The following is a 25560-nucleotide window of genomic DNA, read 5'->3' as shown; positions in this document are numbered from 1 at the left end:
AATGATTTAATGATGCCAGTTTCTTACAGATTGATTGATAAAATAAGATTTATTGTTAAATTCAATGCACCTCTGAAAATGTGAAACATTTTGAGCTATACGTAATTTTTCCTACTGTAGTCCTCCCCTGGATTTGGCTGATGGAGATAAATCTTCCACTTAGTAAAAAATGAGCTGAAAAAACAAAGAAGACTGTAGATAGAAAATAGCTCCACTGAAATTACCTTGGGTTAGAAGGTTAAGCAGCCTCCAACCTGGAAAAATTTAAGTGGTTCTTTGACCATACCCTATATATGTTCTGTTCTCTGACTTCACCACCCTCTCTGAAGTCCAGCTCTGTGCTGGGGAACCCACTTGATCCTGTGGAGGAGTTGGGAGATCAGATGCTGGCAAAGCCTAAAGGAGAACACCACCCACCCCATGCACAGCACTGTCACATCACTGAGCAGCTCCTTCAGTGACAGGCTGCTCCATCCACGCTGTGTGAAGGAGCGCTATCTCAGGTCCTTCCTACCTGCTGCTGTCAGACTTTACAATCAGGCCTGCTCACAGTAGCTTATGTGTATATGTATGTGTACATATGTATATACAGTATATTCACTCCCAGCTACTACCATACTACCTCCTGTATAATTACTTGTCTGGATCTTGTCATACAGTGCAATCACTTTTTTCGGGTCCTATGTATGTAATGTAAATTGTTCAATTTTTCATTTTCACCATACCAGATCATAACGTGCAATTACATTCAGTACTGGGGTCACTTTATTCTGTTAATTATTTAAGCATTCATTTACATTGTATTCACTGTTATTTATCTATTGTTTATATTTTTTATACTATATTTTTTGCTATTTTTTTCTTCTTAGGTGTGCTTCTAACACACCTGCTGTACCACTGTGACTAATAAAGGATTATCTTATCTTATCTTTTAACCATCATTTACTTCTACATGTGATCATCGAGCATTGTAAAACAGTATTACATTATGTACACAACAGAGGGGGAACACAATCTGCTTTAAGACAAAAGTATGATGAGTCATGTAGAGCTCCATGTTTAACCAGGCTTTGCTTACACAGATAATACGATCAAGTAATTTTTTATCATTTGAATTAGATTTGAGAGAGCATTTTTTACACTGTGACCCACTTCTGTACTTAAGTATGATCAGTGTTTCCTATAGTGTACTAAAATAACATGGGTAAAGGCGTCTTGTGTGTGTGTGTGTGTGTGTGTCTGTCTTTTCTCCTGTTCGTTTTCTATTTTTCTCCTGGTTTAGTTTTTCTTTCATCAGTTGTTTTCTGCTCCTTCTCAATCATTGGCGGTTCACTTTAAAGCTGCCTTGCTTTGTGAGTGTGGTGATCAGACTGTCCTCCAGCTGTTTCACCTCCTCTAAGCTGCGTCGCTCTGGGTAGCGCATATACTAAAATTGGATCTTCGGAGCTTCCTCGTCCAATCAGAATCCAGCTGTGACTGGCGCATGCTCACCTTAACATTAGCGAGAACCAGGTGAGGTCCCGTTTTGTCCATGAAGACGTTGGGACGCCAAAAAGTTGGTGTTTGACAAGAAATCGTAGCAAACATTTACAGACAAGTGGTGAGAAAGTTCGTTTCTATTATAGTTATTTATAGGCCGGCCAAAGTGTGTTCTTCGTTTAATTTACACGTTAGCGTGCAATACGGTGTTTGCTAGCTTAGCAAAGTTATTTTCAGGCTAGTTTACGTGTTTGCATTGTAGCTAGCTAATTGGCTAACTTGTTAGGCAAAAGGTTTCAGGCGCAGTGGGAATATTGATAACATACCTAAGTGTTAATTTTAACTGTCAATGCCGTCGCTGTTTACTGTGTTTTCAACAAGGCACCGGTGAGACATGGGAAGAGAGAAGGACGCCAAAGGAGACGGGAAAATTAAACATAAAACTGCGAAACTGAAAAAGCTGAGGGACTGTGACAGTGCTGGTGCTGGGGGAGATACTCTGAAAAACAACAGGTGAAACAACTGTGTGTTTGTATGTCTGTGTGAAAGATGCAAAGAAAGGTGGATTGACAAAATGCTTTGCTGACGGCTACAGTTCAGCTAGCACTTTGTCATTATTCCGTCATGAGAAATTGAAGTGCCATTATCAAATCAGTTGCATGAACCTTCAGGTCATAATTGCAGCGTTAGAGCACCTCCTCTTAAATGTATGCGTGGCACCTGTCTGTAGCATATCCAACATCTGTTCAACATCAAAGCAGAGGTTAGCTTAAAACATAGGCTTTCAAGTTGTTGCTGACCAATGATTTAGAATAAAAAAGAAAACACATACTTGCTGTGTTAATGAATTCAAACCATATGGCAGTGTGTGTGTTCCACTAAACAAAAAAATCACAGACAACTGAGATTGCTGTGGTGGCTGAGCTGTCTGGCAGTCTAGTGGCATCGAGTGCATGCGTTCATTTCAGTGGGTACTCCATCTTCATATGAATAAATTAATTTACTTTGATATCTGATGCGTTTATTACTATGCATATGTGAGCAGACAAATGAATGCAGAGTGATCTGTCATTGGGTTGTGTTATTGATGTGAGCAGAGAGATGAATGACACCTGTAAGCGCCACTGGCAGTAGAGCAGGCAGCTTTCTGTGACAGCTAGCCTGCTGTTATTTCATGGCACACTGAATGCCATGAATTAAGGATCAACTTAGCCTCCTCAGTTAGAAGAATCATGGAACTAATTTTCCTGAGCGACTGGCTTCTGCTTTAACTGTTGCTCTGCCTCAGTGGATGTTTAAATTTTCGTTTTGTGAATAAAACAGATTTAAAAAATATTGCTGGTGAGTAATTGCACTCAGCTTCACGTTACGTTGAGCCCTGAAGGTTGAAAAGGTTAAACTGAGAAGAACCATGTTCAGGGATGCCTGGGGTCCTCTGGGACACTCCTTGACTGATTGGCATGAGATAGTGGTGTCTGACAATAATGATTCTAACAAGGCAGTGACATGAGTCTAACATCAACCAAATGTGCCTTTAAGCCTTCAGTTGATAACAGTACAGCTCAGGCAGTCTCTTAGTGGCTCATTTATTCATTTCATAGTAAAAGGAAAAGTAGTAACTGCTCATGTATTACTGCCACTAACAACGATTTTTTTCTCTCTCTTCATGGTTATCCCTTTTCAATCTTGATGTCCTGATAAGCAGTACAAAGCCAACAAAATCGACAGAGAAAACCGATGATGGAAAATCTCTCAAGAAGGTAAATTGCTCACTTTCCACACTCTCTGTACTGTATGGGATTACCTTTGTCTAACATTCATTCAGGTGTCCTATTCAGTTTGAACCCAAGTTATGTAGAATATCTCAGTTCAGTGTCAACTTGACAGAGAAAGTGGTAGTGATGGTCATGTGAGTCTGACCATAAGTCATCCCCTTTCCTGACATAGTATGCCAGATAAGAGGGTGAATTTGTGCACCTCTGTTACCAGCTGACCCCAGTTTTCTTAGCTTGGATCAGTGTGTCATAGTCGGTGGTGGAGGAAACGCTGAAGCTTGGGACTTAAGTAATAGTACTATTAACCAGTAAAATATAAAAGTGAAACTAAAAGTGCTGCATTAAGAATTCTACTTATGTGAACATCTTAAGTACAGATGTCACTTCTAGTAAATCTCTGCCAGCAACTCTTTTTAAGGTCAACACAAAATGCTCTAGGAGGAAAGTGACAATCTAGTTTACTGCTGTGCTGCTGCCAAACATGAGCTCTGCTATCATTGGAGCTGAACCACCTGATTGGTTTAAACTTCAGAGACAGCAACACAATCTGTATTTTTGTGTAGATTGAGGCAATATTTTGATGAAACTACATTCATGTAACGAGTGACAACAAACAGTATAGAAATGTAGCGAGAAAGTGTAGAGAAAGTACAGATAATAGCTGCAAAATGTAATGGAGTACAAGACTAAAGTATCCAGTATTGTTTTTGCTTAAGTAATGTATAAATATGTAATAATTGCAGTGTTTTCAACAACAGCTATTTAAATCTGAGGGTCTAGGGTCATGTTAAAGGCTGTTACCAATTTTTTTTTGCCACTCACCACAGCTACTTGTTCTACTTTTGAAACACTGGTTTTTCAAATTGTTTTCATTTAATAATGAGTTTACTTGCTGTGGTAAATTAAAGAGCCGTTTAGATGTCTTTTTTTACTCTGTGGCTTTATTGCTGTCACCTTATTAATTAAATTAAATTAAATGCCCCACGTAATACACTTTTGACATGTTTGCATGCTTCATGTGTCAAAACATTACGTGATTTTAACCCCCCCCCCCCCCCCACACACACACACACACACAAACTTTCTGCATTTATTTCATAACATCATGACTCAACTGTGTCCCTTACCTCACACTGTAGATTAATTTTCTGAGCTTTGTTGCATGTTCTCTCCTCAGGTGAAAACACCCAAGTTGGAGACTGTGCAGTCAGACAGCATTGCCAGGTAGGGTTGAGGTCCCAATTTCAAGAAACTGCATATTATTAAAGGATGAGATAATAAGCTGACAAGCTGCTATGGTACAACCATGCCAGAAATCTCCCCTTTTTCTTTGTTCCTCCCTCCTGAGGTGATGGGAATTATTTCTTGTGTTTTGATGTTCAGGGACCCCGGACAGAAGCATTTCTATTTTACACAATATGCTAAGCTGTCTCACAGAAAATTAATTTTATTCTGCATTGAAGACAAATATCTGTGGCTTGTCAGGAAAGTAATAAATGAGAATGCATGGTTTGAGTAGTTGGATGCTCAGCAGGGTGTTGCCAGGATGACAGACTGCGACCGAAGGCCTGCTGCGTCAAATCTGTGTCACAGCAGTGTTTCTTTAGAGTGGTTAATGGATTATTTCCCAGATGTGGATTTAGCCCAGCCCAATGTTATGAGTGACATTTCAAAGGACATGTCAGCTGGAAAAACAATTTTGCTAAATTCCGGCTTTTAATGTTTCCCTTCAGGGTTTTTTCCTCCAGAAAGGCACAGGTAGTGATTGTGCCAGTTGAGTGGGTTTCATGCAGGGAGGAAAGTTGAGTCCTCACTGCAGAGTTGGTGAAGAAACGTAAGGCTGTTAGAACTACAGACCGTAAATGCCAATAAAAGCAGGGACCCAACCTCCTTTGTATAGCTCCTTATTGATTTTTTTTAACAGTATTGCAGTAACACCAATGTATGTCTATCAGTGCTCACGTTTTCTGTCCACATTAAGCAGTGGAGCAGCACTGTATACATTTAGATTTGATAGAGGACAGGGAACCATGTGCAGTTTTTAGTGAAAACAAAGGCATCTTGATATATGTGTATATATATCAAGATGCTTGATATATAGTTTGCTTCTTGGAACAATAACAACATTGATTTGTCTGTAAATTCATTAAGGGTGTATGTGCTTGAAACTTAGTGTGACACCTGCAGGCAGCTATTGGGTATTCTGCTCAAATTCGAAAGCTTTAGTGTCCCTGATGGAGCTGATGAGATGTGTATATGAAGTTTTCAGCGTAATGATGTCATGGGAAATTGTGTGTTCCTGCTGGGGAAAAAGTATATATGGCCAAAGTTTATTTCATGTATCTTCATGATCCTGAAACATTACCAAAATGAATTTTTAATGTGTTTTCACATCTGTGCACATCATGCTTTACATTATGCTTAAAGTAAGATGCTTTTAGTATTTTTTTTTCTTCATTTTTTAACTTTGTGTCTAAATATTTCTTGCGCTGTAAAACTGTATAGGTTTCATATCACATTTTTTTGTGGCTGGACTCATACTGCATTTGTATTTGCAGCAACGACCAGATAGTCATAGGCTAGAGAACCTGAGGGGAAGGCTCATTACCTTCACTCTGAAGCCATCAGGGGTCATGCTGTAGAAGTGCAGAGAGAGTGCATTAGCCTCATAAATGTGTACCAGGTAGTTGCTGCCATAGTGGCTTGTAATTGGGACTCTGTAAGCCAATTTGATAATTATGTGCTACAGTGCTTTACATTTCCCCCACCCCTTTAACTAAATGTTATGTGAGGTAAAGGAGAACACTGTTATTTATTAGCAGTGGTAACTCCTAATTTAGGCCATTTCCCTACCCATCAATTTCTCACTCTGCAGGGAAATCCAAACTGCAATTATTTTTTAAACTAACTGCTGTAATTATGTCATTATTGTTACTGTTTGAGAATGTTGTCTAATTGCCACAATTATGTGAGATTTCTTATGGTCAGTGAGTCATCATTGTGTGCTTAAAGATGTTTTTCTGTTCCATGTGGCAGGGTAATTTTACACTTACTCTACAGCCAGCAGTGGAATAGGAGCAATTAAGCTTTTATTCTGCCTTGTTCTTAGCTTTTAAGTAGGGGCTAATTCAGAATCAACAGCTCAAGTCAGATTAAAATTAAGAAAATACACACATAAAGAAATGTGTATTGAAATAAGGTCTCTGTTGAGTCAGATAAAATTATATTGAAAACATTGCTTGCCTTTTTGTACACTCAACAAAAATATAAACGCAACAGTTTTGTTTTTGCTCCCATGTTTCATGAGATGGACTTGAAGATCTAAACTTCATTCCAGATACACAATATTACCATTCCTCTCAAACATTGTTCACAAATCTGTCTAAATGTGTGATAGTGAGCACTTCTACTTTGCTGAGATAATCCATCCCACCTCACAGGTGTGCCACATCAAGATGCTGATCTGACATCATGATTAGTGCACAGGTGTACCTCAAACTGCCCACAATAAAAGGCCACCCTGAAATGTGCAGTATTGTCTCACAGCAAAATGCCACAGATGCCACAAGCATTGAGGGAGCGTGCAATTGGCATGCTGACAGCAGGAATGTCAACCAGATCTGTTGCTCGTGCATTGAATGTTCATTTCTCCACCATAAGCCGTCTCCAAAGGCGTTTCAGAGAATATTGCAGTACATCCAACCGGCTTCACAACCGCAGACCACGAGTAACCACACCAGCCCAGGACCTCCACATCCAGCAGGTTCACCTCCGAGATCGTCTGAGACCAGCCACTCAGACAGCTGCTGAAACAATTGGTTTGCATAACCAAACAATTTCTGCACAAACTGTCAGAAACCGTCTCAGGGAAGCTCAACTGCATGCTCGTCGTCCTCATCGGGGTCTTAACCTGACTCCAGATCGTCGCAGTAACAGACTTGAGTGGGCAAATGCTCACATTCGATGGCGTCTAGCACGTTGGAGAGGTGTTCTCTTCACGGATGAATCTCGGTTTACATTGTTCAGGGCAGATGGCAGACAGCGTGTGTGGCGTCGTGTGGGTGAGCGCTTTGCTGATGTCAATGTTGTGGATCGAGTGGCCCATGGTGGTGGTGGGGTCATGGTATGGGCAGGCATCTGTTATGGACGAAGAACACAGGTGCATTTTATTGATGGCATTTTGAATGCACAGAGATACCGTGATGAGATCCTGAGGCCCATTGTTGTGCCATACATCCATGAACATCACCTCATGTTTCAGCAAGATAATGCACGGCCCCATGTTGCAAGGATCTGTACACAATTCTTGGAAGCTGAAAATGTCCCAGTTCTTGCATGGCCAGCATACTCACCGGACATGTCACCCATTGAACATGTTTGGGATGTGCTTGACCGGCGTATACGACAGCGTGCACCAGTTCCCACTAATATCCAGCAACTTCGCAAAGCCATTGAAGAGGAGTGGACCAACATTCCACAGGCCACAATAGACAATCTGATAAACTCTATGCGAAGAAGATGTGTTGCATTGCATGAGGCAAATGGTGGTCACACCAGATACTGACTGGTTCTGAGTCCCCAGACCGCCAATAAAGCAGAAACAAAATGCACATTTCAGGGTGGCCTTTTATTGTGGACAGTTTGAGGTACACCTGTGCACTAATCATGATGTCAGGTCAGCATCTTGATGTGGCACACCTGTGAGGTGGGATGGATTATCTCAGCAAAGCAGAAGTGCTCACTATCACACATTTAGACAGATTTGTGAACAATGTTTGAGAGGAATGGTAATATTGTGTATCTGGAATGAAGTTTAGATCTTCAAGTCCATCTCATGAAACATGGGAGCAAAAACAAAAGTGTTGCGTTTATATTTTTGTTGAGTGTAAATTGGATTGGATTGTAAAGAGCGGTTGCTGTTACATTATAATATGCTCTATGTCCGAATTAGAATGTTAAACTGAGCTTATTCCTCAGCAGCACGTGTTTTGAGCAAGACCACAATGAGCACATGAGTGACTATCTTTTTCTTTTTGTGATTTAGTGAATCTGTGAAAAAGGAACCATGTGATGAAGACTTTATGACTAAAAATAAAGGGGTCAAAAGGAAAAGAATTAAAGATGAGCCAATAGAAGGCACTTTAGATTCTGATGCTTCACCCACGTAAGTCTGACAAGTTCACTAAGCTGTGCATAACATTGGCTACATATTTTGATATGCAGTTCTTTTTTTATTCTGCAAGCTATTGGTAATCCTTCCGTTTTTGGATACCTACAGCTTCAAGAAAAAAAATGGGCACCATCGCCATGAGGAAAGTGACAAAGGAATTCATAAAAAGTCAAAGAAAAGAACAGAAAAGGTAAACATCTCTCTTCTCTAGGTAATGTTTCTCCATTAGTAATACTCTTGTTACATAAAGGTAGTAGCTGAAAGTGTTCATGGATCACACTGTGAGCATGTGATGACCTAATTTAAAGTGCTTTCTTTGCATAGACGGTGAAAAAAGAAGAAGATCGTAAAAAAAAACCCAAGAGGACGAAGGGGGAGGTTGAGGAAGCACGACAGTTAAAGAAGAAGAAGAAGAAGGAAGAGGAGGAGAATCGCTGGAGATGGTTAGGAAAAGCAACTGTCCGTCTTGTTCTGACCCACCCCAAACATACACCACAGTAATTTTTTTCTTTCCTAAATTCATCCACATTTTCAAATTATTTTCCGTTTTGTCAGGTGGGAGGAAGAGAAGTATGAAGATGGGGTAAAATGGAAGTTCTTGGAACACAATGGACCCTACTTCCCTCCCGAGTACCAGCCTCTACCTGACAACGTAAACTTTTACTATAATGGTCAGTTGAACAAGGAGTGTGCATGCACTCTTAACATAAGGGTCTTTAGGATGCCTCCCATGTACCGAGTCACACATTGATTGATGACTGTAATTGTTTTTGCTTTGTTTCGTAGTCAAGCTGCAATGGTGTCCTGTAGGGTCTGTTAATTCCTGTGCGTGCATGTTCTTGTTTTTGTAGCACTCCTAGTAGTGGGCTTGAATGTAGATATTTGTCCTTGTCTCTGAACATGCCTCTATAAATTCATAGACAGTCTAGAGGAGTTAAGGTCACATTGCATGGGAGATTTTCATGAAACTCTGTCAGAGGCTTTTGTTTGACTCAAGAGGCATGTAAGTTCTGACAGAGAGGCTCTAAAGCATCTACAAACCTGTAATATGTTATCTGTTTTGTGTATAGGTAAGAAAGTGAAGCTGAGCCTGGCAGCAGAGGAGGTGGCACTGTTCTTTGCCCAGATGTTGGACCATGAATATACCACCAAGAAGGTGTTCCGGGAAAACTTCTTTAATGACTGGAGGAAGGTAATGCTTAGGGCATCTTGCAATTAAGATTAATTTGGTTTGAAACATTCAGACTTGTTATAATGTCTACTTTAGAAACTTTTTCTAAATATAACCAAGTATAGCATTAGTTGTCTGTATGTGCTGAGGACAATTGAATATGTGTGTGTAAAGATGAGTATGTGAGTGTGACTGGTACATGCTCGCTCGTGTCTTGTCAGGGTGTCCTCTGCATGAAGAAAACACCGTGCCGAGCCCCAAGGCATATCATGCAGAATTAATTTTGCGCTGCTTAGTGCTCAATGCACTTGAAAATACGATTTATGTGAAGGCATTGATATGCTAATCCAGACAACTAGCTCCCCTGCATATGAACAAATCCAATTAAACTGTTTTATTATAGCCGGAAAAAACTCTCCTCGCTCCACTGCCCTCAGTGCCCGCCCACTGTCGGGTGTCACTCATGCTTAGACACACAGGCTGACTGTGTGTCCATGCCGTCAGTGCTTGTAGAGAGGTGTATTTGTGTAGTTATCTAGAGGTCTGTAGATGCTGTCTTAGTGACACCTTGTGCTGTACCTTTAAGAAGTTGACAATTATAGTTGAAACAACATTTGCAATACATTCTGTTTCTGTTAAATTTGATGGCACATTCTTTTTTTGTTTTGTTTTTTGGTTGACCATTCTCTGCTTTTTTCATTTTTTGTAAAAATAATAATCAAAGAAATGTTATTATATGTAAGCGTAACATAATTTTTGACTGTTTAGGAAATGACCAATAAGGAGAGGTTACTGATTCAAGATCTTGACAAGTGTGACTTTGGAGAAATGCATGCCATGCATAAAGCCAAAGTGGAGGCCAGGAAAAACATGACCAAGGAGGAGAAACAGGTAAAAGTACATGTACTCTCAATGCAGTAAAGTTTTTTTTTTGACCTGTGTGAGGCAGATGTAATGTTTTTTTACTCCTTTTTTCCCCTTCTGTTTCCTTTGAAAACTGTTATGCCACTTGCACACTGTAGCCTCATCTGAAATGTACAGAACTTGCTATAGGCTACTGTCAGGGTTGGATTGATGGGAGAAGAAAGATTAGATTGTCCGGTGAGTGGGGTGGTGTTTCCAGCCTTGACTTTTGACATTCTATCTTCTTCTTCAACATATCTGTTAAAGGCTTTGAAAGAAGACAACCAGAGGGTGGTGGATGAATATGGCTATTGTATCCTGGACCAGCACAAAGAACGCATTGGTAACTTTAAGATTGAGCCTCCAGGGCTGTTTCGAGGTAGAGGCGATCATCCAAAACAGGGCATGCTGAAGAAAAGAATCCAACCAGAGAATGTTATTATCAACTGCAGCGAGTAAGAGTGCACCTCTACAAAAGCTGTATGTGCATGCACCCTGAATACTTCATGACATTTAATTTTTTTTTGCCATGGCAGAGAATCCCGTATCCCTGTGCCACCTGCTGGTCACCGTTGGAAGGAAGTTCGACATGATAACACTGTGACATGGCTGGCCAGCTGGAATGAAAACATCCAGGGTGCCATTAAATACATCATGCTCAATGCCAACTCTAAACTCAAGGTAATCATTCTGTAGACAGGTAAAAATAATGCCATAAGTACGAGAGTATGAGAAGGTAGGTTTTTAGTTTTTTTTGTTCAGTTGCTAAAATTATCAAATCTTCTGATCGTCTTGTGATTAAACATCCAAAATGTTTATTTTTTTGGCATTTATTTGTGTATTTATTTTTATAGGAATGCTTTAGTCATTTTAGGATGTCATGGGCTACTTAACTCGTAGTTTGAAGTCCTTCTGGAGTACATTTATTTTGCAACGAGTAGTGTGCTTCAGCAAGCAGCTACTTTGATATTATACTTTAAGATACTCTGAATTACCCAGAGACTTAATTATCTCCTGAATGATAGTGAGCTGCCCAGCCTCAGATGGAGAAAAACACACCTATTTTGTGACACTTCCTCCTCTACACTTCGCCTCTGCATTGGTTTTTTTTTTTTTTTTTTTTTGTCATGTTTGTTGCCGCATGCAAATACAAAACCTGTTCTTTTTTTTACAGTTTTTTATTTATGTTTGAAATGCATTAGCAAAAACTACACAAAATGTGTATATATAGTAATAATGGTTTATATAGGTTGTGTTTTGTTAAAATAGTAACTTAGATGTTCAGCAAGTTACAACCTGTATGATCCATCCATCTATCATCGAAACATTTAGATTATGTTGATGTCTTCTAATTGCCAAACAAAAATTACCAGTCTGTCTCATGATAAGCTTATTTACCAAACTACACTGCTCAAATAATATATATGTAGGGAACACTAAAATAACACATCCTAGATCTCAATTAATGAAATATTCTAGTTTAATTTTCATTCATTGCATTAGTGGAATCTGTTGAGAACAAAATAACATTAAAATGATCAATGTAAATCAAAATTATTAACCCATTAACCAATTAACCAATTAACCAAATAAAAGTGGAAAATCACATTACAGGCTGATCCATCTTGAGTGGAAATTCCTCAAAACAAGTCAAAATGAGGCTCAGTAGTGTGTGGCCTCCACGTGCCTGTATGACCTCCCTACAACGCCTAGGCATGCTCTTGATGAGGCAGTGTATGTTGTCCTGAGAGATCTCTTCCCAGACCTGGGATAAAGCATCAGTTAATTCCTGGACAGGATGTTACAGGCAGAACATTCTCCATGGCACATGTGCTCAGTGTGAACCTGCTCAGAGTAAACCTGCTCTCATCTGAAGAGCACAGGGCGCCAATGGCGAATCTGCCAATCTTGGTGTTGTCTGGCAAATGCCAATCACCCTGCAAGGTGTCATGGAGGTCATGTTGCAGGGCTCTGGCAGTGCTCCTCCTGTTCCTCCTTGGTGATGTGATTGGTAATTCTGGATGAGCTGCAATCAGTGTTGCTTCCTAACTGGACCGGCTGATTTCACAGAAGTGTGACTGACTTGGAGTTACATTGTATTGTTTAAGTGTTCCCTTTATTTTTTTGAGCAGTGTATTTATATAGTGAATAGAGATAATTATGGTAAAAGCATTATAAAGTCTTGGCAAATTGTGTAGATTTAAAGTGCGAGTTTCATTCTGTCTGGGACACGTTTTATTGCAATTTAAGTGACAGCTTTGTTCATTCCTCTAATATCCCTTCTTTGCTCTCCGCTTCTTTCTTTCTGTCTTTCATATGGAAAGGTTAAGTTATTCCACTGTTAGTCTCCATGACAATATGTGTGTGTTGACAGATGACAGCCTTAGTTGAATCTTGCTTGGGGAATATATCAAAGAGCATACCAAGATAATTGCATCAAGTTGTGTTCATGTATGATTACCATATTGAATGTTTTGATTCAAGTCCTTTTAATGAAAATGTCTTTTTTGCCAATGTTGTCAGTTAGTTCTTTGCTTGATGATAGTTTTCTTCTTCTCACTGTCTTCATTTCTTCACTTCACTTTTTTTTTTCCTGGTTCCTTCTTCTGCACTGCTATCCCTCTTGTTTTACTGTCACCTTATGAATACAGGGAGAGAAAGATTGGGAGAAATATGAATTTGCTCGAAAACTGAAGACCTGTGTGGATGGCATCCGTAAGCAGTACCTTGAGGATCTCGCGTCCAAGAAGATGGACATAAGGCAGAGGGCAGTAGCCCTGTACTTCATAGATAAGGTCTTTGCTGTTTAAAATTAATGAATTTGTCTTCTTTGCTTTTTCTGTTTTGTCAAAGACTCATTTTACTTAGACTTTGCTTTGTGTTTACTACAGAGTTCTTTATGTGTGTATACATAGGTTTTTGCTTTTTCCAATGATTTCCATGTTTTTTCTTCCTTGTGAATCGGTAAGATGACTGTAAAAGTGCAGAGTGAATCTTTGTGGATTTGATAAGTGTGTTAATCTCAGTATCTTCTGACCCAAAAAAGCTGGCACTGAGAGCTGGTAATGAAAAAGAGGAGGGGGAGACGGCGGACACAGTGGGTTGCTGCTCACTTCGTGTCGAGCACATTACCCTGCATGAAAAACTGGATGGCAGCAACTATGTGGTGGAATTCGACTTCCTGGGTAAAGACTCTATTCGCTACTACAACAAAGTCCCTGTCATTAAGAAGGTAAATGAAGAAAAACGTATACACATTCATTTTGCCCCCTTTGATATTCAGAACAGAACACTATATTTTGGAAAAACAATATGTGTGGGTGGACTTCTTGAAATAGTTAAAGCAATGAAAAAGAAGTCAGCAAATGACCATTATTAGGTAGTTCAATGTGATACTAATACAATAGTGACAGAGACAATGCGTTGTCAAAAGTAATTTGTATTTTTGCTCCTATTAATATCTGTACCAGGATGCTCGCTAACATTTTTATGTAAATGCCACTTCATCATAGGATTATATTTTTCTAACTCTTCGCATCACTTAGAGCCATGTGTATTAGCCCTTTAAAGCCATTTAAGGGTTGTTTTCACAGTGTAAAGATCGTGATGACTAAAGAAGCCTGTTTTTTTTAGAAATTCTTTAATGCCTCATAATTTCACAATTTATTAATTTAGTTCAATATCTGTGGGGCTGTTGACATTGCACTGCATTGTAATATAATTTTGTGCACTGCACAGTCTCAAAAAAACTCAACATAGTACCATAAATGATGATATAGACTGTAATGAGGAGATTAGTCATTGCCACAATAGAATAAAACAAATGTGTCAAGAAACTTTTTGTTTTAATTGTTGTTTAGTTGTCTACAATCTGTCAAACAGCTGTCATATTTGTGTGCATGCGCATATATGCATATGTAAATTTCTAGCCCCTCCTTTGGTGTGAGCCGGTGCTATCTTCTACGCCAGAGATTGAAAACGAAATGTTAGCACCTGACAGCCAAAGTATTTGTTTCTTGGCAGAACATATAATTATTCAAATGAGTGCATTCCAAAGCATCACATTAGCTAGAATTAATTAGTCCCTGCATATTTTAGCATCATCAATTCCCCTTGCAAGTCAGTGAGATTGCTGCTAAATGTCACTTGGAATAAAATGCAACAAGGATGGAAGGAAGGGATTTTCTATTTGTAACCTCTGGAGATGTTTAGTACTTAGGTCTATATTTGACTAACAGTACACTATTCACTGCATGTAATATTTCTGCTGTTTTTGCAAGATTTCTGTATTCATAGAACATGGTGCACTGCAGGGACTGAATTCAAAAATAGTTACCTGTGTAAGGAGGACCCTTGCCATGCATACTCTGTACTGCCATGACTGTCTGTTCCACTTTTTATTAATGAGCCATATGAACGCTATCTTGCATGTCTTTGCATTTCCTTAGCTGCAAGTTCCCAAGCAGTGACTGCCTGGTGTCAGTTTATTGCTCTAAATAAGTACCTACCTATTGTATTTAAAATCTAATTCAAACAAAAGACTTGAATGACTTGTGCTGCTAACGGTCAACCTGCTGAGCAGTTATTTCTGAATGATTACTTCTATTCTCAACATGCATTCATCCGAATGTATCGCACAAACCAATTAGGTGAGATCACTTTGGTTTCCCTGCTTCTCTGAGACTTTGAGTGACACTGATTTACATTTTCTTCTCAAAAGCACTGACACTTTAGTTTTTGTAAAGCAACACATCTGTTGCAATTAATTGGAGTCTTGCATATTTTACTGGATTATTTGGGGAACGTCTGCATCTGTGGAACCCACAGTCACAGGAAATGTCAGATGTAATTGATCCAATTTTAGTCTTCATCCTTAGATAAATGAAGTCTGACTCCAAATATGCTCCCTAGTTCTGTTTAGTGTAATGCCCTATAAAAAGCATGTTTAATTTTATGATTTGATATTTCACGTAATTTGTTGTCTTGTCTTAGAAGAGTTGTCACTTCATGCTTTTTTTTTCTGTTGGAAATATTAAGAAGTAAATTACAATAGATACCCCACATACACCTGGTAAGGTTTGCTAACCCCATTTTTGTATATCTTCTCAGGTGTTTAAAAATCTTCAATTGTTCATGAAGAATAAGGAACCTGGAGACGAACTCTTTGATCGCCTTACCGTGAGTTTATTTAATTTAATTTGTTACTTTATATCCTGTTTGTGGTTCTTACTTCCAGATGCTTTGTCTAACAATATCATTGTCAGTAGCTGCACTACACTTTGGTGCCGGCCTATTGCAGGTAAAACTACGACTGCTGTGAGTTATTGCTAAAGGACACCTGAATTTAGATACGGGCTTGTGTAAAAAGTGTTAGAAACTCCCTTATGATATACAATCATTCAGGAATTTGGGGGGGAAGAAGAAAAGGACAGTGATGGCAAAAGAGAATTATATTTTCTTGGGACGGCAGCAGTTGAGAAGGCAGCAGTAAAGGAAAAGCTGAGACTAAATTGTAAGGTGTAAGGGATGAGATTGAATGAGGATGATCCATTGGTGTGAAGAGATGAAAGGGGTAAAGTTACAAAATGGGAAGTGAGGAGAACAGAAAGAATATTGGAAGCAGGGGGACTGAAAGCAGTAAAAGAGTTTCAAAATAGAGAGGGGATGGACTCTGGCAGATGAAAATGAAACTGTGCAAGTGAAAATTGAGAGTGAACATGCTGGACAGATGAATTTCCACACATAAAAATCTGGCATCCTCTCAACCTCTTGCTGTAGCTGCAGGCAGCAAGGCCACACAATGCAGTAGTTGTCCACATAGTTCATCTACCAAATAGAAATATGGTGTTTCTAACCTGCGGTCAACCTTTGTGAAACCACATTATTTTTTGTTTGAGATAATACCCAAGTTAACTGGTTGTCTTTGTTGAGGGAACACATTCACACATGACTTATAACAGTGTTTTATTGTTTAAACCAAGCTGCTGTGGTGCAGTGTTGGGTGAACTGTGACCTTCTGATTGCAGAATATACCTTACAGTGTTTCCCACAGACCAGGTAGCAATCTGTGTTGGCACCTTGGTGCCGGTGTGGGATAAAGTGTTGTGAAGTTGATCATTGGGGTTTATGCAGAGTGTGCAGTAAGTGGCGTTAAAACACACACTTTCTGAAGCTGCTATAGGTTAAATATGCACCTGTATGTTTATCTAATGACCATTTTTAAAGCTACAGGGCAGGCCAGTAGAATTAGTTTGCTCATATAAATACCTGAACTTTATATTAAAGGAAGACCTGTCTTTTAAATTTCATGTTTCATTGGAGTTTAATAAAGGTTAGAATAAGTAGTATAATATCACCACATAAACAAGGCAACTAACTAAAATAATGAAACAGGTTTTGGTGTTATATCTTTATTTGATTGTGGGCATATACCTTATTTTTTCTTAACCATAACCCCATTTCACCTTTAATCACCTAATTGTTTTCTGCATTACCAACTTTGTCTATGCTGATTCCAGATGTTGCTGACTGTCTTCTCTGTACAAATATCCTGCTGTTTCAGGTTTTCCTTTAATAGTCTATAGGCATCCGGCATTGCACATGGTTAGTTCTGTTTTAGAATGAATACAGAATCAATGTGTCATTAGTCTATGTATGGGGAAACACTGGCTTATTTTGTGTTACATTCAAGAGAGAAATGTATTTTATGTTGACCATACAGATGAGCAGCTACCTTGGAGGAATGGGACTCATGATATTAAAGGGGGAGGAGATGCACAAAAGAAAGCAGTTGAATGATTAGAGAGCCCAGCCACATGTAGATATATTACAACTATCTGGTAGGCAGAGGAAGATGAAACGGGAAAGGAATTCTTGAACTTCTTGAAAGAGGGAGTGTGGTGCCTCTGGTCTCTGCCCTCAAGTGTGTAAGGAAGTCAGTGTGTGTTGGAGGTGGAATGGTAATGGCTGCTGAGGACAGATCTGATTGACAGCCAGAAAGGCCAGGACACTGAGGGTGCAGAGGAAGGAGTATGGGAAAATAGGTGGAGCAGTAGGAAAGTGACATCTGGTACAGACGAGTGGTGGTTAAGAGGGAGGTGTAACATGGGTAGAAAAAGGTAGGGGGTCGGAAGAAATAATAACTGCAGTTAGGCGGAAGAGACGAGAGGGGATGGAAGAAGAGTGAAATTGTAGCCTTTTCTGCAATGTACAGTCGGACCTGGAGAGAGAAGGTGAAACATTCTGGGGAAAAGACAAAAATACAAGATGAGGCTGAAGGTTAAAGGTGAAAACTTTGAACATAGAAGGTCACAGTTGAGTTAAGGTACTGGTCGGTGAGCAGTGTTCTCAGGACAAAGTGTTTGTTTTCAGCTTTCTGCAGGAAGTGTGTGTGAAAACATACATGTTTGATATATTATTCATGTATTACCTGTTCTGCAATAGTAACTTCGTGGCTGGGGCAGACTGAGGGAATGAAAAATTATGACTTAATGTGACATAAACAAACACTGAATTGTCTTTCCTCTGGGTAAAAAAGCACATATTCAAACATATGCAAACATGAATGCTGTTTTTTTAGGTTTGACTGGCACTTAATTGTAACATTTCGTCAGGCTCACTTTCTGCAGTGGTTTAATGGTACCTTACTGTAGAATTAGCACCAGCTGTGTATCCCAATAAACCAACTCTTAAGATTTACATAATGGATAAAAATGCACATTATTTTGAATTTTATTTAGATTTCTGTATGAATTCAGTGAAATTTTGTATATTTGAATTGAAAACTGTTATTTTCAGTGAGTATGATGCATATTCAAAAGAAATTTCTCAGATAAAAATGGGCATGGCTCAGTAAATGTGGCACAGCAACAGAGCTGTTAGGGATATCTTCTTCTAAGGCATAATTAAGGGAGGGTTAAGCTAGTTACCCAAATCACAAAGGACTCACGAATTTATCAATTCAATGCCTAGTTATTGCATATTTTAGGAGGTAACAAGATATCTAGGAGCAGTTAGCACACAAGAACATAATTTGGAACACAATTTTTATTTAATTGTCTGGAAGCAGGATGTTGTAAGTGTAATATTCTGAGTAGTGATGTGAGCTCTATCATTTCTTGCACAATTTAAATAAAATTGAATTGAATAGCTAGTTTAGAATGGCAACAGCAAATATTTTTTCCTGGCATTAGTTTTCCTTTCCACAAATCGATGAGCAGTATGTTAATGAGAGTCCAGTCAAGTTGTCTCTCTCTCTCTCTCTTTCTTTATAGTGAATTAGAACTTCAGTAATGACACATTGTAATAATGCCTTAGGAGATGACATGGAGGACATACACTAACACACACATTTGAACACACACATTTTGCCAAGGGAGTTGGAGGTGTAAGAGCTATCATGCTTGCCCCTCAGACTTGCAGACTGCTTCATTAGCATTGCAGGGGCAGAGATAGGTGGCTCATTAGCAAGGCAGGCCCAGTGGAAACTACATGTATGTGCATATCTTTCTGCTCTCTAGCACATGCATGCAAACAAATATAAAATAATATATATGTTTACATGAAAACACTTGCTCATTCTGTTTCTAATGGGCTGCTGAAGTTAGACACATGCACAGTGATACAGATGTGTGACCCCAGACAACTAGCTTCTGAGCCTGCTCTGATTAAACCAGCCACATCATTATTGTAGTCTTCATCACAATGTTTTCCTTTGTCGGTTCTATAGAGCTGTGAGCAAGCTAGTATGCTTCCAGCTATATTGAGAATGCATGTTTCCCACCTCTGTTAGTCCACACCTCATACTAATGTGTGTGCAATCAGCACGTTTGTTTTGTTTTCACACAAGTGTGTGCCCTTACAGTGTTAGCCCTGTTTCATGTGTGTGTTGTTCTGTTGAATTGGCTGTCATTTGACAGGAGCTAATGGATATCAACCCACTGTCAATGACAACTCATAGTTATAATATCTACAGAAATGTTAACTACATGAAACTGATAATGAAGGCAGTGGTAGTATTTTGTCTTTGTCTATTTGTTATTATGAACACATTTAGCACTTCTGCAGCACAATGCCGCAGTGCCACCTAGTGGTAGAGAACCTGTGTTGATTTTGTTGGATTTCTGTGTGTTTTCCTCTCTCCTTTCCATTGATTGTTGCAGACAGGACGTCTGAACAAACATCTGAGTTCTCTCATGCCTGGTCTGAGTGCAAAGGTCTTCAGGACATATAACGCTTCCATCACCCTGCAGCAGCAGCTCAGAGAGCTCACTAACAGTAAGGCACACACTTTCAGCATAATGAAACGGTCTAAACTTGATTAAAATGTTGTTTACTGTGCAGAGGCTCTGTCTTATCGCCCTCAGTACTGTAGCTCACTATCATTATTTTATTCTGATTACTAGGCTTGTCTCATGAGGTACCACGATAAACCTGCCCAGAGATTTAAATTTTATATTTTTAAACTTTCTTGATGCAAAACATCAGTAAGCGTTTTATTATAACAGTTTTGAGATACAAGTGTCACACTATTCTCATTTCTGGAGCCACTGAGAGCTAATATGCAGGCTGACATGTGGTTGCAGTGTGTTGTATGGAACCCTGGAGTAAGCTAGAGGTTGACCGATTAATCGGCCCGATATTTGGTGATTTTTTTTTTTTTTTAATAATCGGCATCGGCCAAGACTGGAATATATAAGGCCAATTAATAACAAATTACCCCACCCAACTTTGACTTATGTGCATTAAATAATGGCATTATATCTGACAATAAACTACTTAATAATCTTTTAAATAATTGTAATGGATGAACATAAACTTATGCCATTGTGCCAACACTAGGGAAGGCCAAGTGCAGTGGAATGTCTCCACCTCCAGAGTTTGTGCAGACAAAATGCAGACTGGAGAGACATAAGTTCAATAAATGTTTAAATTGAGCCATATTGTGTGTCATTTGTAATTGCGGCTGCCCTGATTTCTAAGATCATTATGATGAGGGATGCCAGCGTGATTTTATCCTTTAAATTTCTGTGCATAATTCTGGTAAGATATTTGCTAAGGACTTTTTTGTTTGTTTTAATTAAAATGTACTTTTATGTCACCCTTCAAAGAGTCTGACAATGTGGCAGAGAAACTGCTGTCCTATAATAGGGCTAACAGAGCAGTTGCGATTCTGTGTAACCACCAGCGGGCGCCACCAAAGACCTTTGATCAGTCAATGGCTAACCTTCACACCAAGGTAAGTGGAGTTCTTCATAATTAACAGGACACAGACTGGAACAATGATTAATATGTAAGGGCTTCTGTCTTTGCTCCACCTAGATTGAGGCTAGAAAGGAACAACTGGCCCTTGCCAAGAGTGAGCTGAAACAGGCCAAAAAGGAGGCCAAGACCAAAGGCAACTCAGACCCCAAGCTGCAGACGTAAGTATCAGAATAGTGCAACAAACCAGAGGTCCAAACGGTAGAACAATTGAATTCTGTCCCATCACTTCTTAGCAGAGTAAAACCATATATATATCAAACCATATATCCACAGAGCCCTGCTGCTAACTTAGAGATAAGCTTTTGCTGTTACATGTTTTTGTCTTTGTGCCTAGACACTATCGTTTGTAAGTTACAGTGCAGTGAGGCACCCACACTGCATCCTACTGGGTATTGCATCATAAGTCAAGCTTATTTGTTGAAATTATATTTTGTGAAAGACTCAAATTCATGTAGACACATCATTCACAAGCAAGGTTAGGGCACAGTTCACCACTTTGTGAACAACTGTGTAAGCAAATAGTCCAACAGTTTAAGAACAACGATTCTCAACGTATAATTGCAGTTGAGAGATTTCATTATGTACAGTCTATAATATCTTCAAAAGATTCCGAAAACCCAGAGAAATCTCTGCACGTAAGCAACAAGGACAAAAACCAACACCTTTGATCCCTCACAGGGTACACTACATTAAGAACAGACATCATTCTGTAAAAGAAGAACACTTGTATAAATATTTCAGTTAACAGTTCCTCACTACATCTACCATGCAAAGCAAAAGCTATATATCAGCAACACCCAGAAACGCTGTCAGGGCCTGAGCTCATCTGTGGTAGACAGATGCAAATTGTGGTCCACATTTTAAATTGTTTTTGGAAATCATGGGCCAACGAGGAAAAGGACCATCCAGATTGTCATCAGTACAACGTCTGTGATAGTATGAGTGTGTGTTAGTGGCCATAGCATGGGGAAACTCGCACATCTGTGAAGGCACCAATAATGCTGACATGTTGTGACACTCGCCTGTTTCCAATTAACCTGTTCATCTGTGGAATGTGTTTTTTAGCATTCCTAAACGGTCCCAGTCTTTTGCCGCCTAAGATTTTAAAATGATTGTATTCTGTTTTATACAACAACCTAACTTCATTGGAATTGGGGGTCTGTTTTTCTCAGGTTGGTGGAGCGGAAGAAGGCTGCAGTGAAGCGCTGTGAAGAGCAGCTGCTGAGGATGGAGGTCCAGGCAACTGACAAAGAGGAAAACAAGCAGATTGCTCTGTCTACCTCCAAGCTCAACTACCTGGACCCACGCATAAGCGTGGCATGGTGAGTAAATACAGACACGGACACTCCTAACATGAGTTGTGAATAGCATACATGCGTAACATGTGTATATGAGTGCTCCAACCTCCTGCTGCCCATATGACAGAGAAAATCAGTAGGCCACATAGCTGTTTATGTGGGGGAAAAGAATATCAATCACTTCTAATATCCTGGAGTAGACTATAAAAGTTTTACTGATCAATAACTTTACTTGTAAATACCAGAAAAGTACAGCTGAGTATGGATGCCAATAATGCCAAAAACAAGATGACTGTATATATAGTTTTTTTCTACTGTACTGTACTCAGATATAGTCTATAATCCTTCTAAGTGAAAATATTTTGTCTTTTGACCTGAACTTTAACTGCTGGGCTAAATTATATATTTTTTCTATTTGTTCAGGTGTAAGGCCATGGAGGTACCAATAGAGAAAATCTACAATAAAACCCAACGTGACAAGTTTGCCTGGGCCATCCACATGACAGAGACAGACTTTGAGTTCTAACTTAAACCTTGTAATATTCCAGTCTCATAAGCTGATACAAGGATGCAATTAAGGAACCATTCACTTTATATGACATACAGAACTTTAATGTTGCATTTATGGTATGTTCATATTCTGCTAATATTGTACTTCAAGAAATTTCCTATCAAGCTCTGAACTAATGTTCTTGGTATTTCAGTTTGATACTTGTTGGCACTTTATTGATGCATGTTTGTTTTTTTTGTTCATTATATTTGCATTAACTTGAATAAAGGTACGTACTCTTAAGTGACGTGGCAAAAATGTTGGTACAATTTGTCAGAACACTACTTTTGTGCCAGAAAACATTAAGATGCTAGTTTATATTGACAGTAAATGCCCAGTTTCTCTCAGCAAAGGTTAATCCTTAAAGTATCATACATTGTAAACAACAGACCAAAAACCATGCAACACTTACACATTCCAGATAATTTGCATCATAAAATACAATTCTGGTTTGAAAAAATAAATACTGTAAAACATTGTGAGCACCTCAGAGTTGGTTTAAAAAAAAAAAAATCACTCAGCACCTGGCCAAATATTTATTATGTCAATCATGACAAACAGCAGTGTATTAAATAGCTTTAATAGAAGAATATCAGAATTGGAATGCATACCACACCTTTGTAGTAACAGTGCTGTTTGTCAAACACTGCAAGCCTTAAATCTTCACTGTGCCCGTGTTGGTAAGGATGGAGGTTTTACTTGCTTTTTTTTTAACCTTCAGGCTTTCTTGCCCTGATCAACCATCACCTCAAGGGACTAATTAGTCTAATACACGTTTTTGAAGGTAGCAAAATAACCTCTAGGTTGGTTCTCTAAATCCATAAACTGCACATGAGCACTTTAAGTTCTGAAGGGCATAATCACACTATTCTAGCTTACAAATAACGTTCAACTTTTCAAGTCATTACATAACTGTAACCGTTTCACAATATGCAATATATAAAAAAGCATTTCAAACAACAACACACCATATCAACAGAAGTCATTTTCAAAAGTCTGCTGCTCCTGAATATCGGACCGACTTCACGCTTTGTGGTTTACGAACCTGTGGGACAGATAAGAACAATTTTACTACGCTTAATCAGAAACTAAAGTATATATGTACTTTTACATTACTTTAAATACTGTTGGGTGAAATCCTGGTGGGTCTACCGCTTCCTTCTCACCTTCATTAAGATCCTTGTCCCTCTTTAGCCTTCTCTGGTGTTGCCTCAATCTCTTCAACACCAGCCTGAGTCATCAGGTCAGCAATGTTTTTCTCCAAATCATCTATACGTGTGCTCATCTCGTCAAGTGGGAATAGATTAAGGAACATAATAAAATCACAACTCACTGACTTTTATCTCTTACTCATTGCTTTGCACACTGCAGAAGATGTGATGCCAGAAAATGTCACTGAGGCATCAATCTAATATTTCAGTGTATTAAAGTCAGACATTTGTGCAATACATAATGGCAAGTGCTCAGTTAGGATATTCCTTCCGATGATCTGGTCTGACATGGTCTGGAACTTGTCTTGCATCTGTTGCAGGAGTGTCTGGACCTATGAAAACAATATAAATACTGTGAGAAAAAAGTTAAATATAGACAAAGAGAGGGGGGGGGGAATGAAACAAAAATCAGACTTTTTATTTTTAAAATAGATTTCTGAAATTGAGTCATAACACCAGCAGTAGACTATTTAATATACCTCTGGCACACTCACTCCAGCTCTCTGTGGTGGAAGTCTGTGGTGAAAATGATTTCTCTTTAAAAAGCAGAAGCATGGTAATCTTGTTTCCTTGCCAACAAGGGAAAAGCTTGGTAACTACAGGAGGCGACTCTTAAGACTATAACAAGCATGTCTGCATAACAATGAATGCACCAATAAATTGCTTAAATCGTGCATCTATGCATTTCCAGGCCATGACAGATTTACTGATCTATAACAATTGTTTGTGTGGGCCCTTCAACCCAAGACAATAATGATAGCTTCAGGTCCAATGTATTCTTATGCAGAAACTGAAGAAGAAATGTAGGGATCACCTTAAAAATGCTTACAAAAAGATGCTTTATTTCACTATAGGCACTTAATTCATGGTTTATTTCGAGATATGATGCTGTGGTATTCCAAGTACCACATGTCCTCATGTGGTAAAGACTCGCGGTAAGAGATGACTAAAAATGAGGGCAAAATGTATCTAGATAGGCTATAACTAGGCATTCTTGAAAGGAAACGTTTCATGGCCATACAAATAAAGACTATATGGAAAATAAAACAACTAATATAGAGTGCTGTTGAAGGTTTTTGGGGACTGTCCTACTCTTACTGACTCCCATCTCCATGACAACAATGAGAAGCATCCAACGTCAGCTATTTTTGTCTTGTTATTCTCTTAACAATGTTATTAGTGCAAACGGGTTTTACATGAACAACACACTGAGATTAATTTATATGTAAGGTTATGTGATTTGATGATGTCATTTACACGACCCACTGACCATTACATAACGTGATAAAGCTAAACTCAAGTCAGAGATTTTGCTTTCATAAAAAGAGACCCACGACTATATTATGCATCAGACAAATAAGACACAACGCTGCTGAAGCGCTGTACCGTGTTTAAACTTTTCTAGCAATCGACAGCTGAGCTAACCACCTCTAGGACTCGTTGCTAGCTAAAGCCAAGCTAGCGTGCCTAGCGCTAGCTTGCTTCACAATCACGACTTACCACATTGGTCAGATCCTGCACAGACTTGGGATCCGTCTCAGCCATGTTGTGAAGTAAGCGATTATCCGTGCCTCAACAGCTATGGAATCCAGAAAACGATCTCAGAAATGCTTGTTTTGCTATCAGATGTGTATCCACTCGAAAGAAGCAATCGTGTAGCCCACCGTCAGCTGTTCCAAAACACACGACGTCTCGCGAGAAGAGCCGAGTCCTCGCTGCTAAGAAGTGTGGAACATGGAG

At 39.1% G+C, this 25560-nt stretch overlaps 2 protein-coding genes across 3 annotated transcripts; one reads left to right on the top strand and one right to left on the bottom strand.

Annotated features, from left to right (window-relative positions):
- Positions 1-1464: 1464 nt before the first annotated feature.
- On the top strand, positions 1465-22636 carry LOC114437335 (DNA topoisomerase I, mitochondrial). 2 transcript variants are annotated; one of them, XM_028407968.1, is made up of 20 exons: positions 1465-1600; positions 1861-1992; positions 3185-3239; positions 4432-4478; positions 8299-8418; positions 8533-8614; positions 8749-8867; positions 8980-9095; positions 9495-9616; positions 10364-10486; positions 10766-10953; positions 11035-11179; positions 13150-13293; positions 13545-13730; positions 15608-15676; positions 19660-19774; positions 20608-20735; positions 20819-20919; positions 21934-22083; positions 22483-22636. In XM_028407968.1, exons 2-20 carry the CDS (start codon positions 1874-1876, stop codon positions 22583-22585), a joined length of 2232 nt encoding a protein of 743 aa, XP_028263769.1. In that variant the 5' UTR covers positions 1465-1600; positions 1861-1873; the 3' UTR covers positions 22586-22636. The 2 variants fall into 2 exon arrangements, with proteins under 2 accessions (XP_028263769.1, XP_028263770.1); XM_028407969.1 differs by having other exon boundaries at positions 1471-1512.
- Positions 22637-23131: 495 nt separating this feature from the next.
- On the bottom strand, positions 23132-25523 carry hsbp1b (heat shock factor binding protein 1b). The gene is made up of 4 exons (XM_028407977.1): positions 25321-25523; positions 24086-24152; positions 23776-23902; positions 23132-23654 (listed from the first exon to the last, which is right to left on the bottom strand). The coding sequence occupies exons 1-3, from the start codon at positions 25363-25365 to the stop codon at positions 23781-23783; spliced, it is 234 nt and encodes a 77-aa protein (XP_028263778.1). The 5' UTR covers positions 25366-25523; the 3' UTR covers positions 23132-23654; positions 23776-23780.
- Positions 25524-25560: the final 37 nt, after the last annotated feature.

Source organism: Parambassis ranga, chromosome 6 (assembly GCF_900634625.1).
Source record: "Parambassis ranga chromosome 6, fParRan2.1, whole genome shotgun sequence".
Lineage (NCBI taxonomy): Eukaryota > Metazoa > Chordata > Actinopteri > Ambassidae > Parambassis > Parambassis ranga.
The sequence above is the reverse complement of the archived record's forward strand: the minus strand, read 5'-3'. Positions and strand labels throughout refer to the sequence as shown.